Raw genomic sequence first — 18013 nt, forward strand, 5'->3', positions numbered from 1 at the left:
AATTTTGTCTCATTTCAATTATTAATATTTTTTTTTACAATTGCTAATTTGTCAGCAGCCCTGTTTGTATCAGCTACAATAGTCGCAGTTACTCTTAGCAGGACACACTTTCACACCCCCCACTTCTCTCTCCTCTGTGCTCCGCTGTATCCACAGTCAGACACGTCAGAGCGCATCAGCAAATCAGAGGATGATACTAGAATCACCTGACGTCTCACAAGGGCACAAATCCGAAAGAATGCGAAAGTCTGTGCTTGATGAGGCTAAAAATATGTACTCAGCATTTGCACTTCAGGGAACTACAGTGAAACTTACCAGTAACAAGATATGCAACATCATTCAGACATTTATGGACTAGAACATATAGAGTGGTCTCAAATCCCATGTCTTTATTAGATGTTAGAGTTCTCATTAAATGTGATGTTTTCTTTACTGTACAACACTGTCTACGTAGTTTTGTGAAATGCTCTGTGTAAAGAATGAGAAATTGCTGCAGTGACAGCAGAGTAGGAGAACAGAGTGTGTCACTGCTGTCAGAGCAAAACTTCAGATCTCTATTTTTCAGATTTTGACTAAAGAAAATAAGAATGCCTGTTGCCCTTTACATTGTCTGTCATTTTGGTGATGAGTGGACCAACAGAAACAGCTCAAAATGACTTGGAACAAAGTCTGGTTCCATTGACTTACATCGAAAGTATGTTATCAGTTATCAGTTTGGAGTTTGATTAAAGTTCCGACAGTATCCGTGTATTTATTACGTATGTAAAACAAGTAATAAAATGTGAGACACTGGGAACCAACTGTAGTGACGACCTGGAATAGTGCAGGCACAGATATATGTACATTCACCGGAGCAGCGCAATACGTGCCCACGGTGCGGCTCAAATGCAAATCTGATGTCTCTGATATACCTTTCCACATCACTTCACTCCAGCTGTGTCATCATAAATGTGAATGGCAGAGGCCACATACAGCACCTGTAACTGTTATCACAGGTCCAGTGATGTCCAGAGGTGGGAATTAATGAAGTACTTCATTACTGCACTTGACAGTTCACTTTAAACAGTTTTATGGATCTGTATTTTACCTTAGTAAGTTACCTTATTTCTGCTCCTAAATACTTTGTACTTTTATGTACTAAAATATTTTTTCATGATACAGATCTCCACTTTATACTCACTACATTTTTGAAACAGACTCGTTACTCTGTCTTTATTTATCTCTTTTATTTGTCTGTTTTCTAAAGCCTCACATTGCATTTTTTCTGATGAGACATAGTAATTCAGTAGTGTATACCATGCTCTACATAGCTATCATCAGTTTGCTAAAAGACCTTGAGAAGTAGACGATGAGTACCCCTCACTAAGGCTAGTTGTGGTGTTCAAGGCATTTGCTAACATTTATGTGGGCTGATTAGTAAAAATGAAACTTTCTGGACTTTTTCTTCCAAAAAGAAGCACAATAAGTTATAGTTTCTTTAGTCTTTTCATTTAGTGTGATGTGTGGCTGTACACACTTAAAAATTCATTTCATTGATTCTTCAAGGATTTTGTAGCAAAGAAAATAGTTCTATGTAGAATCAATGACACACAAAGAACTCATGCATGATTAAAAGGTTCTTTGCATTGTGAAATGGTTCTTCGGAGAATGTGTTGTGGATGGAAAGGATTTTGGAAAGGGTTCTATAGCACCAAAAAGGGTTCTTCTATTGCTACAAGCTTAACATCATTACAATAGCAGAACCCTTTTGGGTACTATATAGAATCCTTTCCAAAACTACAGCAAACTCTCTATGAATTGGAAGAACCTTTTTTTTTTTTTTAATGCAAATCATGCAGAGTGTTCTTTGAGCATTCACGGTTCTATGTGGAACCAGGAACCATTCTCTTGGCTAAAGAAGAACCCTTGAAGAACAATGTACAGTGCACTTCCCATCCACCACACCACTCGTAAAGATCTGCTTTCTCTGCTTTTTTGCAGAATGTGCTCCACCATCTGAAAGCAGCCTTCAGTCATAGCATGTATATGAAGAGATGTGAGCTAGAACATTCTAGACAGTGCAAAGGTGACAGACGAAAAAAGTCCCATCCATGGCCTTACCTATAAGAACTTTGTGACCTTGTTGATTCAAAAAAGAAATCTTGGTGTATGCTCTCCAAAAAAAATGAAATTAAAGCAATATTAAAATCAGTGATTTGTATGACTTTACAGATGTTGCAAGCAGCTTTAGCATAAATCATTACTCTTGAAGTCATGGTTGTGTGTTTCTAATTAACACTAAGTAAAGAACGTTTCAAAAATGTAATTAGAATCACATTTTAAATGAAAACTTTTGCTTCTTTCTTTTACACACATCTAGTACTATGTACTTTTATAGTTTAACTTGAGTAAAAATGATGTAAATTATGCTTCAGTTTTACTAAAGTATTTTTACTACTTGTATATATGTAAGTGTGGAGTTAATTTTGTGCCAAAACTCTTAAATAAAATAATAAAATCCACAAGCAAAATATTAAATACGAATGCAAATATGATATGAGAGTTAAATCAAAGGTTACTTGTCATTTTTTGCTCATTGTGACATAAACGTGTTACTCATTTTGCCAGTTTTTTTTGCTTGATTATTTGTTCTGTTTGCTTATTTTACTGATATATTTTTTGATTATGAAAATGCCCTTTGGCTTGTGACTCTTGGCATTTTTTTAACAGGTCTTAGAAGAGGGCATTCACCTGCACTCTCTATTGGTCAACTGATTTAGAGTGACAGGTCTTGTGAACAAGTAGCCACACCCACTCAGTGAGCTGTGATCTACTCAGTGTGGTACTGACAGATAGGATGGTGCTGGCATGTCCAACCTTGTTGGATATTTTCATATTTGTGAACGTAATACGTGCCCTTAATCACCCTGTGAAAAATTGGAAATAATAGTATTTTAGGTAAACTGTTTGCAGCTGCTAGCGCTACCTAGTGTACCAGTGTCCACTAAAGGGCTAACTAGGCAAGCTTTGCAGCTGTTATCAGTGTTTATTAGCTCTGCTACTGGAGACCTACAAATTCACGTGTTCTGCCGTGTTGGGGCAGTTCATCCTGAGTGGTTACGTGTTCAAAAGACCTGTCACTCCAAATCAGTTGACCAATAGATAGTGCAGGTGAATGCCCTATTTTAAAACCTTTACTTAAAAGGTGATAAAAAGTCAGAAGCAAAATATATATCGGCAAAAACATTTGTACCAGAATGAGTAGAAATGAGTAGTAATCTTTTTCAAAAAGTTAATATTTACTAATTATATTTAGATTTACTAAATATAAGTATGTGTAAAATATACTAAATATTCTGCTTGTGGATTGTATTATTTTATTGTATTGTATTATTGAAACTTTTGGCACAAAGTTAACTCCTTAAATAAGGGACTTGTGTACTCTTGCCACATCTGGCGCAATCTGGTTTTTACCACATGTGATGGGTTCTCTACCTACGCGACTCACCTCTACATACTTAATTGTTGTATTTGGGGATTTTTTTTTTATCCATGCCAATTTGCATAGCTTAATGGCAGGCCTGGTGTCCATTAGACAGTGCTCTTGAGCGCTGCATCCCAGCTAGCTTGGATCTCCAACTTCGTGAGCTGCTGGATTAGTATAGAAATTTGCAGTTTGTTTGTTTGACCCTGCAAAAATACTGTGACTGCAATTCATCATGCAAACTGTGTAGCTCCACCCACTATCTCCTCACTCATGAGGCCCAGGTAGCATGTTAATATGTTAATAAATGAAGGTTTTTCTTGGCAAAACGTTCTCCAGCAGTGACAGTAAGAACTTTGCGGCCACATCGTGGCATATTTCGCACTGTCATCTCACACAAGTACATCTGGTCCTGAGAGTCCCAGGAGTCAGTAATATTACCCACAAATGTTTTCATTCCAACAGAGCAGAAGCCTGTCTGATTTTACTTGATCTGAGTCTTTACATATTTGACTAGTTATGTAAAAGTGGCATTTGCTTAGTTGTTTGTCTGTAAAATATGAGGATGTTAAAATATTAACATATTTTCACTGTCATTTCACCAGGGGTGCCCAAACTTTTGCTGTCCACCTAAGGATAATTTGCAGTGTTTTACACAATATTGCAAGACATTTGTGACCAAGAAGTGAATAAAATTCCCAATTATATACTTCAGATTTGATCTCCACTTTGGAAATATGAGGCATTCTGGATGTTCATTTTATCATAACTTCAGTTTCGATACTGTGCAGTTTTATCAGTCATTTCATTTCATTGTGGACACATTTCTTCATCTTTATTCACAGCTTGCTAATGGCCTACTAATTTCAAATGGATTAAATATATTTTTTAAACCTAACAGGTTAAACAGGTTGCAAATTTATAATCATTTCATACACTTACCTGCAACCAAATTGGTTTTATATGTTTGAAAACATTGATTCCAAACTTGTGAGCAACAGTTCCAGTGCTCACTTGCTCAGTTCCCACCACTTCTCATCCATTAGCAGAAGTAGTTGACCCATATATGCCTGGCATGTCAGAATTTTCCCCTTCGAACATGCTTCCACTCTCCGAATGGCTGCTGGGTTGATAGCATGTTTTTGTCAGGCATCGCTCTGCCAGACCATGCAAGCCCAGAGGACAGTGGGAATAAACCGTGTTCATTTCTCTAATTAGCATCTAAATGAGCATATGTTTACTCCCTGTAGCGTGTTCAACAGCAGATAAAGAATTCTTACTCTGGATGACTGACTCACCATTCAACAGAGAATTAACATATCTGTTCTGATAACCACTGTACACTGCGCTGAATTAAGGAATCTTAACTTAGGAATGCAAGAATTTACTTAATGAAATTGTGTTGAATTCAGTGCTGAATGCCAAGACTGATTATGCAATGCCTGGCAAGAAAATCAGGATATATTGAGGCCCAGCAAGAATTTATTTTTCTGCATTAGGACATTCAGAGTAACATGCTTTGACAGTAACTACAGTATAGCACAGTGCAGTATGTCGTAGTGCAGGAGTTTGCAAACCCAATGTTTGAAGCCATTTTGTCCTTTCAGTATAAATTAATCCACCTTAGGAGCCACAATGTTTTATGTCCATTTTACCATCCTGGCTGTAAATATGTCTCAATATGTGCTAAGGTGATAGTATAGGATAGCAAATTTTATATAAAAGAAAATGCAGACTCACGTTACTCTGCTTTAAACTTTAGGTCAGCAATAGCTTCTTTTCTCGCATCTCTGGCAGGAAATTTTTCCTCAAAAGTGGAATAGTTTCTTTTAATAAGAAAATAGTTTCTTCTCTCAATGTTCAATTTTTTTACAAGGCTGAAGTCACTTCTGATTCACCAGATTCTGCTGTTAAGGTTAAGGTGGAATGGGAAAATTCGAATGAGAAGCTGACTTCAGCTTTGAAACTTTTTAGTGTTTGACAGTTTCTCATTGCAGATAAAACGTATCAGCGAACCAGCTGGAGTGATTATAGATGCTCATAAGTCCATTTGGCTCCAAATTCTCAATGTTCATCTTAAATCTCTCTCTTTGCCTTTTCGCTGGTAGCTAGGTGAGATTATTGTCTGCGTTGCTGTGGTGACCAGCCATCTGCGCACTAACTGTCAGGGTTGAATTAGCAGTCATACATTAACATTTAAGACCATTTAATGTTAATCCTGTGTTTGAATGATCAAAGGGGGATTATTTTATCATACAAAATGTCAAAATATCATACAAATCTAGTTCTGCTGTAGAGCTGCAACACAGCCGTGTGTTGCCGACCCTGGAGTAGTGCAAGTGTATTTATACAGTTGTATTTAAAAGTTTGGAAATGTGAAAATACATCAGCACATCCTCTGCAGAGAGCAAACTGAATTTAACATATTGGGGGAAAAAATGAATCATGTGGCCTGTGTAAAATTTACAGCACTTTTTATATTTTTTCTCCATAATATTAAGCTCAAACAAACAGAAATTCCATGCACAAACAGAAAATGTGCATGGAAATCTTCTGAAAATATTCACGTTTTTTCCTGCACAGGATGTTTTATTTTCTGTTAGAAAATCAACAAAAATGTAAGTTGCCTTTTTTTCCAAACTCTGAATATCCTACTGAAGTTTTTCCTATACTTTTTTATGATAAGTATTATCATAAAAAGCATTATTCATTAAAAGCATTATTCATTAAAGTAACATTAAAGTTGGTGATTCAAGCAGTGACTCATGAGCTACTCCATGTCTGATGAAACTGTCATACATCGTCAAGTGGCAATTTGAATGCGGTGATGAATCATCTTCTGCAGCTTGGTAACAAGCACCAGCACCTTATTTATATATTATTTGTAAATTACCCAATTTCCCTATATTTATTTTCTCATATTCATGCTAGATTAGCAATAGTGAGCCAAGAAGTAAAGCCCTTCTATCCTAATTACATGAAACACATCCTATTTTAGGCTGTGAGGGCCAATAAAAGGAAATTATTCAGCAGGCTCAGGAGCTGCTAGTCATTCTTCATCTGCGCCGTTATGCAAGAACAGCTTTGGATTCTTCTACAGTGAGATTCACTCGAAAGAGGCCCCAAATATTCTGTTGCAACTCCTGTTAGGATGAAGTAACATGAACCAAAAAATATGCTACATACCTTGACATTGTGTGTAATCGATTGCATTACACGCGATACTGGAAGTGGTCTCGGTTTTCTGCCAGGCACCTGAAGGGGTACGTGGGTATGCACCCGGAAGTTGGAAACACAAGTTAAACAATGCAATGGCTGTCCGGTGCCCACCTCATCACTCTGACTCAGGGGGATCCTGGCTAGCTTCATATATTGAGGAGCACATTGCATGTTGTTTTGTTCAGATTGCTTTGTCCTAGCAAGAGTTATTACAGAATACTTAGGGCCTCTTTCGAGTAAATCTCCCTGTAGTATAACTTAATCTGCCATGATTTAACAGTGCTAGAAAAACCCAAACCCAAACTTCAGTGGAAGGACTAATGAACTAATATCCAAGTCTGCAAATTCTGATTCACATTTACAAATGTTGACAATATTCAAACTGTTTTAGTGCAGGGGTTCCAGTATTACTGATATTAAGTGATACTTTTTTAAGTGATACTTTTTTGATCCCACAACCGGGGAAATTCCACCTCCGCATTTAACCCATCCGTGAAGTGAAACACCACATACACACTATTGAACACACACACACTAGGGGGCAGTGAGCACACTTGCCCGGAGCGGTGGGCAGCCCTATCCACGGCGCCCGGGGAGCAGTAGGGGGTTAGGTGTCTTGCTCAAGGACACCTCGGTCATGAACTGTCGGCCCTGGGGATTGAACCGGTGACCTTCTGGTCACAGGGCCAGCTCCCTAACCTCCAGCCCACGACTGCCTCCATTTTTTTTTATTTTAATGATTTCAGCACAAATAAAAAAACATTTCAGGTTAATAACTTTTAATTCAGTTCCTGTTGATGTTGTTTAATCTCATCCTCTGCTTTGTTCTAGGAGTGACCAGCTGAACGTGGGAGACTACATAAAATCGGTCAACGGCATTAACTTGACCAAACTGCGGCACGATGAGATTATTAGCTTGCTGAAGAACGTGGGCGAGCGTGTGGTGTTGGAAGTGGAGTATGAGCTGCCCCCAGCCGGTAGGAAGTTGAGTATTGTGTTCTTGCTTGTCATGTGGCATGTCCTTTCTGATTTAAGTGTTTCATTCACATGATTGACATATTATCCATATACACCGATCAGGCATAATATTATGACCTTGTTTCTATGCTCATTGTCCATTTTATCAGCTCCACTTACTGTATAGCTGCACTTTGTAGATCTACAATTACAGACTGTAGTCCATTTGTTTCTCTCTGTACTCTGTTAGTCTCCTTTTACCCTGTTCTTCAGTGGTCAGGACCCCCATATACTCTCACAGAGCAGGTACTATTCTCAGCACTGCAGTAACACTGACGTGGTGGTGGTGTGTTAGTGTGTGTTGTGCTGGTACGAGTGGATCATACACAGCAGTGCTACAAAATGCCCATGACTTTACATTAACTACATCAGAATCAGTTCATGCAAACTTAATGGAATATATTTTAAATATATTACTAAAAAGGACGTAATAATTGTATGTTGTATGTTGTATTCATAACAGTGAAGTAGATATAGTTAATAAATGAATTGTGTACATAAAACTGATAAACAGTCAAACAGCGCTAATGACATCCTCTTATAAACCACGAGTGACATTTTACAGGATGTATGCTTTATTTGAATTGGCATATTTGGCATATTTAGTCATTGATTTGCTCCATTTTGAATCTAACGGGAGCCGTAATGAACGCTATATGTTTATCTTTTTAATACCATGTGCATAGAATCGTATTCATTCACTGTAAAGAAGGAATATGTGTTTTAACATGTTCATGATCACATCGCAAAGGGTGCTTTAACCTGCTTGTGGGCATTGGGCCTACAGGTGGTCATGGGCCCTATGGGTTTAGTCAAAATCAATAAAATCAGAACAACTTAACACAACACCACTGCGATCCTTCCTGACTAATGTTAAAAAAATCTGCAGCAGATTTAGTAAGCATGGAAAGAGGTACCCCCAAACCAAATGACTGGCAGAGTTCAAAAACTCCAAAGCTTTGTTTTCAGTGAAGGTGCTCACACTGGTGGCCACCAGTCAGAGACTTCCAGCACTGCCATTCATCATCTTTCCAATAGACCATTAACTTAATCCCACAATCAGACCACTAAAAGCCGTTGACAGTCAAGGTTTCGCAACACTGAGAAGGCAGCCAGTTTGAAATGCCAATATTCCTTTTGTGTTAGCTAATATTACTAGCCTACACTCTTAGCAAAAAAGGTTCTGTATAGTACTGAAAAGGGTCCTTTGGCTTGTAATAGTGGTAGAACCCTTTTCGGTGCTATATAGGACCATTTTTAAAGAAAGTTCTATATGGAACCATACAGCACAGTCTCAATCAGTCTGAAGAACCCTTTCACGATACAAAGAATCCTTTAATCATTCAAACGGTTCTTTGATTGTTCATGTATAGAACCATTTTCTTGACTAAGGAACCCTTGAAGAACCATCTTTTTTAAGAGTGTAGTCACACTGCACCTCATACTTTATGGCACTGTGGCATTTCTCCACCACTGTGTGGTAGAGTTCACTCAGTAAAACCACTGACATCATCAAACAAACAAAAGATGGTTCTTCAAGGGTTCTTTAGTCAAGAAAACAAAGACTCAAAGACTCAAATGAAGACTCAAAGAACACTTCACATGATTTAAAAGTTTTTTGAGCCTTAGGTGGTTCTATATAGAACCATTTTGAAAACGGTTCTGCATAGCAACAAAAAGGTTTCCATTTATTGTTAAAAGCCAAAGAGCCCTTTTTTGGTGCTATATAGAGTGTAGCCTATTGTTTGTTCATCTTAAAATAGGGTAAATGATCCTTTTTTGAGTAAAACTCTGAGTAAGTAATAAGTAAATGTATCCAAATGTTTTTTTTTAATCTCTTTCTTGTCGTTTTCTGGGCCAAAACATCTTTAATAATGTCACAGTTCTTAAAATGTAACATCATTATTGAACAAGACAGCAGTCAGTCTAATGTTAATATGGCATTCTGACTATGGGAACTAACCACTGTGAGCTAAAAAGGTCCTTTTATTTTGGAATTTTTGGAGTAAAGTCTGCTCTTATACGGTACCTGCTTTTCTTTTTGCGCTTTGGTTTTAGCTCAGCCCTCATACATTCATACAAATGCTGTAAGTACATGTGAAGTTCAAGTCAGGTGCATCCAATACAGCTGCCTGTCTGTGTCCAAGCTCAATTCAAAGCAAGGTTTATTTAGCACTTTTCACAACCGGCATTGACGCAAAGCAGCTTTACAGAAAAAGCTAATGTCTTTAATAAATCTGTCTAATTTTCTGTATCTACCATGATGCTGCCACCACCATGTTTTACTGTAGGGTGAAGCTCAGTGCCTTGTTTCTTCCACAGAGACTGTGGGGAATTGTGGCCAAATAGTTGTTGAATTTTTGTTTCATCAGACTGGATGATTTACTTTACTATGGTCTGAGAGTCCATCAGATGCTTTATGGCAAACTCCCAGCAGGCTGTCATGTGACAGGCACGGATATAAATAATTTGCATATAGATAATCGCTGGTGCATGTGTGTAAAAGAGTGGAGAAAGAATAAAATATCTTTTTGTAAAAAAAAAAAAAGCAAACAAAATAAAAAAGCAAACATTAATGAAAACATTTAATGAATGTTTTAAATGATTATCATTTAAGTGGATACTGTACTGTTTGCAAATATTCCATGAATGCTTAATTTACATATAGTGTTCATAAAGCATTACCATTTTTTATCACTGCTCTTGCTTTTGAGAACTTTGACGTCTCTGATCTTGATATATAATCTCAGATCACTGTACCCTCTGAAACAATTGAAATACAAAGATTTTGTTTGTGCTCACGTTCAAAGTGCAGAAAATAGTTCATAGATGTAGTTTTGTTTGACAGGAAAGATGCATGGCCCACTTATCAGAGTGTTGTGTGTGCATGCTCGTACCATGCAGAAATAATATATTTCTGCAGCCACGTTTTTGACAACTCATAAATCATCCATTTGTACATGGAATAGTAAATATGTATCATAACCCTGCATTTAACTTTAACTGAGTCTTGAGGTGATTTTATCCCTTTTGGTCTGCAGTTCAATATTGTGATTGTGAGTCTGTAAGAGCAGTTCTGTCTTTATCACATTTCTGGCAGATATACACGGCACTTTATAAGCTCAGTGATTTTGGCTGACCTCCCTCTATGTGTCGGTTTATGTGTTTAGTCTGTTTATCAGATTGTCTGCCAGGCTGGCCACCGGCCCAGTAAAATGTGTTGATTTAATGACCGTGACGGTGTTGGCTCTTTCTTGCTTTCTGTTTTTTTTCCATACTTAGCGCCAGACAGTACCTCAGGTGTTATATCTAAGACAATCGAGATCTGTTTGCACAAAGAAGGCAATAGCTTTGGGTTTGTGATGCGGGGTGAGTACATTGATCTTTTCATTGTTTAGTTTAAGTAACTTTTTAGTAGACATTACATAATATTCTTGTATCCGTTGCAAAGATTGTTTTGGGTAATATTTATTTTCTTATGTTTTACACAGGAGGCTCTCATGAAGACTGGCACAAAACTCGGCCATTAGTAGTAACATATGTCCGGCCAGGAGGCCCTGCTGACAGGTACGGGTCTTATTAGCAAGCTGTAATTTCGTATTTTCACCAAAATATGGCAGTTTATGTTCCATGGAAAATAACCCAGTTATAATCAAACTGGAATCCTGCAACCAGATGCACAGTATATGGACAAAAGTATTTGGGCACCTACAGGAGCTTTTTTGACATCACATTCTGAATTCTTAGGCATTAATATGGAGTTAGTTCCCCCCTTTGCTGCTATAACAACAAGGCTTTCTATAAGGTTTAGGAGTGTGTTTATGGGAATTTTTGACCATTCATCCAGAAGAGCATTTGTGAGGTCAGACACTGATGTTGGACAAAAGGGCCTGGCTCACAATCTCCGTTTTAGTTCATCCCAAAGGTGTTTGATGGGGTTGAGGTCGGGACTCTGTGAGGGCCAGTCAAGCTCTTCCACACCAAACTCAACCAACTATGCCTTTATGGAGCTTGCTTTGTACACTGGGGCTCAGTCATGCTGGAGCAGAAAAGGTTCCTCCCCAAACTGTTCCCACAAAGTTAGAAGCACACAATTGTCCAAAACATCTTGGTCTGCGGAAGTATTAAGATTCCCTTCTCTGGAGCTAAGGGTCCTAGGCAAATCCATGAAAATCAACCCCACAGCATTATCCTTCCTCCACCAAACTTTACAGCTGGCACAATGCAGTCAGGCAGGTAGCAGAACACACAACGTACAGAACACATTCCCACTGCTCCAGAGTCCAGTGGTGGTGTGATTTATACCACTTCTCCTCACTTTAATTAGAAATAAAAGATTTAGATGTATTACATAAACATTGTAAAAGTTTCAAAACTATGCTTGAAACTGTGTTTCAAAAACAGGCTATTTTGAATTTGCTGTGTTTGATGTCATTAAACCAATACATTTACATATGTCAGCCTATTTAGCCTATTGCAATTTAAGACATGTTTCAGCATGGACTGCTTTTTGATATTCAGTGCAGAGTTCAGAACTCAGAGCTCATTTACATATATTTTACATATATTAATCCTAAACTTACAGTAACTAAAACAGCCTGTTTAATGCGATTGGATAAAGAGACATTGGATGCATTGTTTTTGATGCAAAAAAGCCTCAGTGATGTTGAATAAAATCAACAAAATGTAATTGAAAAGAACTTCTGTTCTAGAAAAGAGCTTCTGGGCCTTGTAGAGTAAATTATGTAAACAGACTAGTAACCAAAAAAGGACAAAATAGGCCACTGGGACGAAATATGGCCAACACAACACAGCTGACATCATTCAATGACCAGATTTAGTAAGCATGGAAAGCTGTAGTCACATGGCAAACAATCAGCAGAGCCAATGACTAACATAACCCCCACACTGGACAACATGCAGCATCCAAAAACTCCAAACCTTTTTTCAGTGAAGGTGCTGAAACCACTGCTGCCACCAGACATCGACTTCCAGCACTGCCATTCATCATCTGTCCATTAGGGCAACTTAATCCTGGTCCCAGACCACTGAAGGCCATGGACGGTCAAGCAGTAGGCTGAATAGGTCGATATGATGAGGCAGTCAATTTAAAGGGTCAGTTGTCTTTTTCTTCTTAGCTAATATTACTAGCCTAGTCACACAGTGCCCTGTCCGGCTGTGAGAGTGTTTATGACAGTCAGAGACACTTTTAAACGTGTGTAGTTTTGCAACAAAAATATACCAAGTAGAACTCTGAAGTGCGGTTGTCGGTGCTGTTATGATAGAAGACACATTGAAGGCTGACTCAAAATATAATGATTTGTTGATTATGTGGTTTCAAGTTTAAGTTAAACCAAGAGGCTTTATTGTCAGTTCAGCTATACATAGGAACAGTGAAATGAAACAGCATTCCTCAAGAACAACACAGGAACAAAAGTGCAAGACAATACAACATACACTATATTTCCAAAAGTATTCACTCATCTGCCTTCACATACATATGAACTTGAGTGACATCCCATTCTTTATCCATAGGGTTCAACATGATGTCGGCCCACCCTTTGCAGCTATAACAGCTTCGATTCTTCTGGGAATGCTTTTCTCAAGGCTTAGGAGTGTGTTTATGGGAATTTTTGACCATTTTTCCAGAAGAGCATTTGTGAGGTCAGACACTGATGTTGGTTGAGAAGGCCTGGCTCGCAGTCTCTGCTCTAATTCACCTATCAGGTTGAGGTCAGGACTCTGTGCAGGCCAGTTAAGTTCATCCACACCAAACTCATTCATCCATGTCTTTATGGACCTTGCTTTGTGCACTGTTGCACAGTCAAGTTGGAACAGGAAGGGGCCGTCCCGAAACTGTTCCCACAAAGTTGGGAGCCTGAAACATCTCTACTGAAGCATTAAGAGTTCCTTTCACTGGGACTAAGGGGCCGAGCCCAACTCCTGAAAAACAACCCCACACCATAATCCCCCCTCCACCAAACTTTACACTTGGCACAATTCAGTCAGACAAGTACCGTTCTCCTGGCAATCACCAAACCCAGACTCGTCCATCAGATTACCAGAGAGAGAAGCGTGATTTGTCACCCCAAAGAACATGCCTCCACTGCTCTAGAGTCCAGTGGCAGTGCTTTACACCACTGCATTCCACGCTTTGCATTGCGCTTGGTGATATAAGGCTTGAATGCAGCTGTTCAGTCATGGAAACTCATTCCATGAAGATCTCTATGCTGTTCTTGAGCTAATCTGAAGACCACATGAAGTTTGGAGGTCTGTAGCGATTGACTCTGCAGAAAGTTGGCAACCTCTGCACACTATGCGACTCAGCATCCGCTGACCCCGCTCTGTCATTTTACGTGGCCTACCACTTTGTGGCTGAGTTGCTGTCGTTCCCAATCGCTTCCACTTTATAATCCCACTGACAGTTGACTGTGGAATATTTAGTAGTGAGGAAATTTCATGACTGGACTTGTTGCACAGGTGGCATCTGATCACGGTACCACGCTGGAATTCACTGAACTCCTGAGAGCGACCCATTCTTTCACAAATGTTTGTAGAAGCAGTCTGCAGGCCTAGGGGCTTGGTTTTATACACCTGTGGCCATGGAAGTGATTGGAACACCTGAATTCAATGATTTGGAAGGGTGAGTGAATACTTTCGGCAATGTAGTGTACACAGTGCAGACAATACAAAAGACTTTCAATACAAAAACACAGGAAGTACACAGTACTGAGAATATTTGTAATTGTGCAAATTGGGATGTAACATACTATGACATATTAACAGATTGTCAAGCATATATGAGCACAGCTGTCACTGAAGTAGCAACTAGTACAGCAGCAGCAGAATACAGTATTTGGTAGGGACAGTATTCTAGCAGTTGATATTGTTAAATAAAAAAGTGCAACAATGCAAGTAGTCAGATATGAATTATATTAGGTGAAATATTTCAGTGTGAAATGCAGTAATTATATTTACATGCAATGTCTCTAAGTGTGTTTACATGCACTCAATAATCTGATTTCTGCAGTTATCTGATTATTTAAATGGTCATGTAAACAGCACACTCTGATTTCTTAGATCGCAGAAGAGAGCTGGAATTTAGCTTCGAAATCAGGTTTCTTCACTGCATGTGATTTCTCATTCTGTGTATGTATGAAAGTAGACGGCGGTGGCAGAAATAAAGCATTGCAGTGTCGCGGGGAGATGCAGTAAAACACTTATGGAGCGAAGCTGAAATCAAATACATACTTGACAAAATGAAAGATTTAAATGTTCTTCATCTTCTAGATGATGCATGTTCATATTTTCAGGTGAAGTGGTACGATGTTAAAAAAGAAAAAGGCATTGCATGAAGTTGAGTTTTACATTACGTTTACATTACGTCTTCTTCTGTGAGTTCATTGGCAGGTTGCAAAGCAGGAATCTGATTACTTACTTATGTAGACCAGGAGTTTCCCATTATCTGATTAACCAAGTACATGTCGATCAGATTACTGACGAAATCAGATTTTCTGCAGTTTTTGCATCATTAATGTTGTTGCATTTATTTATTTATCTACAAAGACTTTGATCTAAGAACGCTCATGTAATCTAAGAACTTTGATCTAAGAACGCTGATTACATGAGCGATTATGTGATGTGTGGTTGGTACTTGTTCATGATTATATGAAAACAATCTCGCAAAGTCGTGAATTTATTAACCTTAAAAAGCTTTTTCCAGTATCTTGGTGCAAAACTCTCAATACAGATTAATACAGATTCCTGTGTACCAGTGCAGCGCTACCTTTGTTATCCACCTGGAGAAGCTCTTTGCTGCTGTGATGTAACTTATACTGGACCACAACAGGTTTAATTAAGAAGAAAACAGTTGCTCACAAGTTCCGCGTTTTTAAGTGCAGGGGACTTCAAGGACATTTTATTTCAAGACTCTCTACCTTTCAGAAACATTCCCATTTTAACAGAACATCAAATTGCTCAACAGCACTTTGCTCTGCGGTATAGGCACAGTATGAATTCAGTTCCTAGTGCATGCACTCTCAGTCTGTTTGTGCCCTTTCGGTCAATATGCATTAAGGCAATGGAGTGACAAGTTTTTTGAATGAGTTATATGTTAGCTGGTGCATCAGAAAGTGTGCCACATCCCTGCGATTGAATGACTATGCAGCTTATTTGCACTGGTCAGTGCAGAAAAAGCAAGATGACTGCAGCCATCAGTGTGAAACTGAGCCATGAGGATGGATCCATGAAAGAGGAAGAGAGAGAGAGAGCGAGAGAGAGAGAGAGAGATGGATCACAGTCGTTGGTGTCAAATGCAAGAGGAATTATTGAACACAGCGCTTCTCTGAGCAGTACAGGTCTGGCCGCGTTTAGTTCCGGGCACTTTGGGACACTGCTGCCCGAAATGCAATGTGACAGGCCGCAGAAAGTGGAGCCGAACGTGCCTTTTCTTGTTTCTGCCTCTTCCCTCACCCAAAGCGCAACAGTACCACTCTGAGCTGCTGGTGCGAGTTTAGCGCCCTGGTTCCGGTGTTTTCCACGACTGTTCAGAGCTTCTCCTGCAGCGTTTTTCATGTGTCAACATCGCACTTCCTGGTGAGGAGGAAACAAAACAAAGCAAAAACTGCTTATGGCTGTTGGAGACAGAGAAACTTCAAACAAGAGTCTTTAGTTATGAGACAAAGACATCTTGGCTGCATTGATATGGCAACTGTGCGCATTCACTTTCATGGACACCCAAGTCCTTTATTGGATTTATGAAACAAAAGCTGAAGGCGCACTGTGGCATGTGTTGTTAAGGAATGCTCTTCTGCTTATGGAGAATGAATATACACAGAATGAGGCACAGCAGTTAGTGGACCTTTTTTTACTAGAAATATCAGATTTTTGGTCAGTCCAGTTAACTGTTGGCCACTGTAGACACTTAACAGGATCATAAAAACACACATTGGGCCTCATTCACTAACCGTTCTTAACAACCTTAAGGTGATGTCATTAAGAAACAATATGAATTTTCATAGCTATGCTGATGACACCCAGTTATACATTTAAATTCCTTCTGATGATCAAGACTCTGTAGATACCCTGACCAGCTGTGTGTCAAATATGGATGTTGCAAAATGAAATCATGGAAAAACAGAAATACTGATCGTTGGTACAAAACCTCAGAGAAAGCTGCTTAATGAGAAACCTGGTTCTTTAGCTTCATATACCAAACCTGAAGTAGAAAACCTGGGTGTGATCTTAGACTCCGAGCTGTTTCATCTGCATGTGTCACACAGTCACTAAAGCAGCTTTTTATCATATGGGAACTATAGCTAAAGTTTGACCTCTTATCTCTCAGAGTGACACAGAGAAACTTGTTCCTGCATTTATTACAGAGTTGACTACTGTAATGCTCTTCTTACTGGACCTAAGAAAACACTACATCCCTTACAACTCGCATCCTAACAAAGACAAAACAGAGATTAAATCACTCCCGCTTTAAAAGAACTGTACTGGCTATATCATTCAGAACAGAGTTTAAAGTTCTGCTACTAGTTTTAAAAGCTCTACGTGTCCTTAAAGCACCACTTGCATCACAGAGTGTCTGTTTGTTTATGTTCCAGGATGTGATTTTAGATCTGCAGATGCTGACCTTCTGCAAACACCTTCTGTAAAATACAGAATACATGGAGAGGCCCTGTTTAGTTATTATGCTTCTTATGCTGTGGAACTTAATTCCATTTCTTCTCATCATTTTAACTTGTCTGTAAAGCGCTTTGAGATGCCACCAGCATGAAAAGTACTGTATAAATAAAAATGATTATTATTATTATTATTATTATATTTCTTCATAAAACTCACGTAGGCAGTTTCAGATTCAGACATTCACCAGTATTTTCTTATTTAGGATCTGTTGTTAGGTAAGAACAGAATCTACACACTCAGCAGCACAATTCTGGTTTTATTTATTTATTTATTTTTAATCTGCTCTGCGATGGGCTGGCGACCTGTCCAGGGTGTATCCTGCCTTCCGCCCGATGACTGCTGGGATAGGCTCCAGCAGAGAGAGCGAGGTGTTGTGCTGTCTTGGACTCCCAGCTACGGGTGGCTGTAGCATCACCACGCGATCTCCTGATGATAGGGCCAATGCTTAGATGGTTGCGCCACTTGGGAGCCCTGCACAATTCTGTTTGATAAACACATTGTGAATCTGGCTTTTTCTTCTGACCTTTATCAAGAACGCATTTAGGGAAAAAGATGTAAAAATGAAGATATTGGTGAATGAGGCCCAGTCTCTTACATTTAAACTTTCAAAACATTCCCTCTGTG

The 18013-nt window shown here is 38.9% G+C and overlaps 1 protein-coding gene across 9 annotated transcripts in view; it reads left to right on the forward strand.

Annotated features, from left to right (window-relative positions):
• Positions 1-18013, forward strand: part of grip2b (glutamate receptor interacting protein 2b) — a 200801-nt gene that overhangs the window by 105180 nt on the left and 77608 nt on the right. For 8 of the 9 annotated variants that reach the window (XM_037532362.1, XM_037532363.1, XM_037532364.1 and 5 more), the window contains exons 4-6: positions 7514-7659; positions 10982-11068; positions 11191-11266. In XM_037532362.1, coding sequence (XP_037388259.1) covers positions 7514-7659; positions 10982-11068; positions 11191-11266 — 309 coding nt within the window. Of the gene's footprint in view, positions 1-7513; positions 7667-10981; positions 11069-11190; positions 11267-18013 lie in introns of those variants that run through there. The other variant, XM_037532368.1, reaches the window with a different exon arrangement.

This window comes from Pygocentrus nattereri, chromosome 21 (assembly GCF_015220715.1).
Source record: "Pygocentrus nattereri isolate fPygNat1 chromosome 21, fPygNat1.pri, whole genome shotgun sequence".
In the NCBI taxonomy this organism is placed as follows: domain Eukaryota; kingdom Metazoa; phylum Chordata; class Actinopteri; order Characiformes; family Serrasalmidae; genus Pygocentrus; species Pygocentrus nattereri.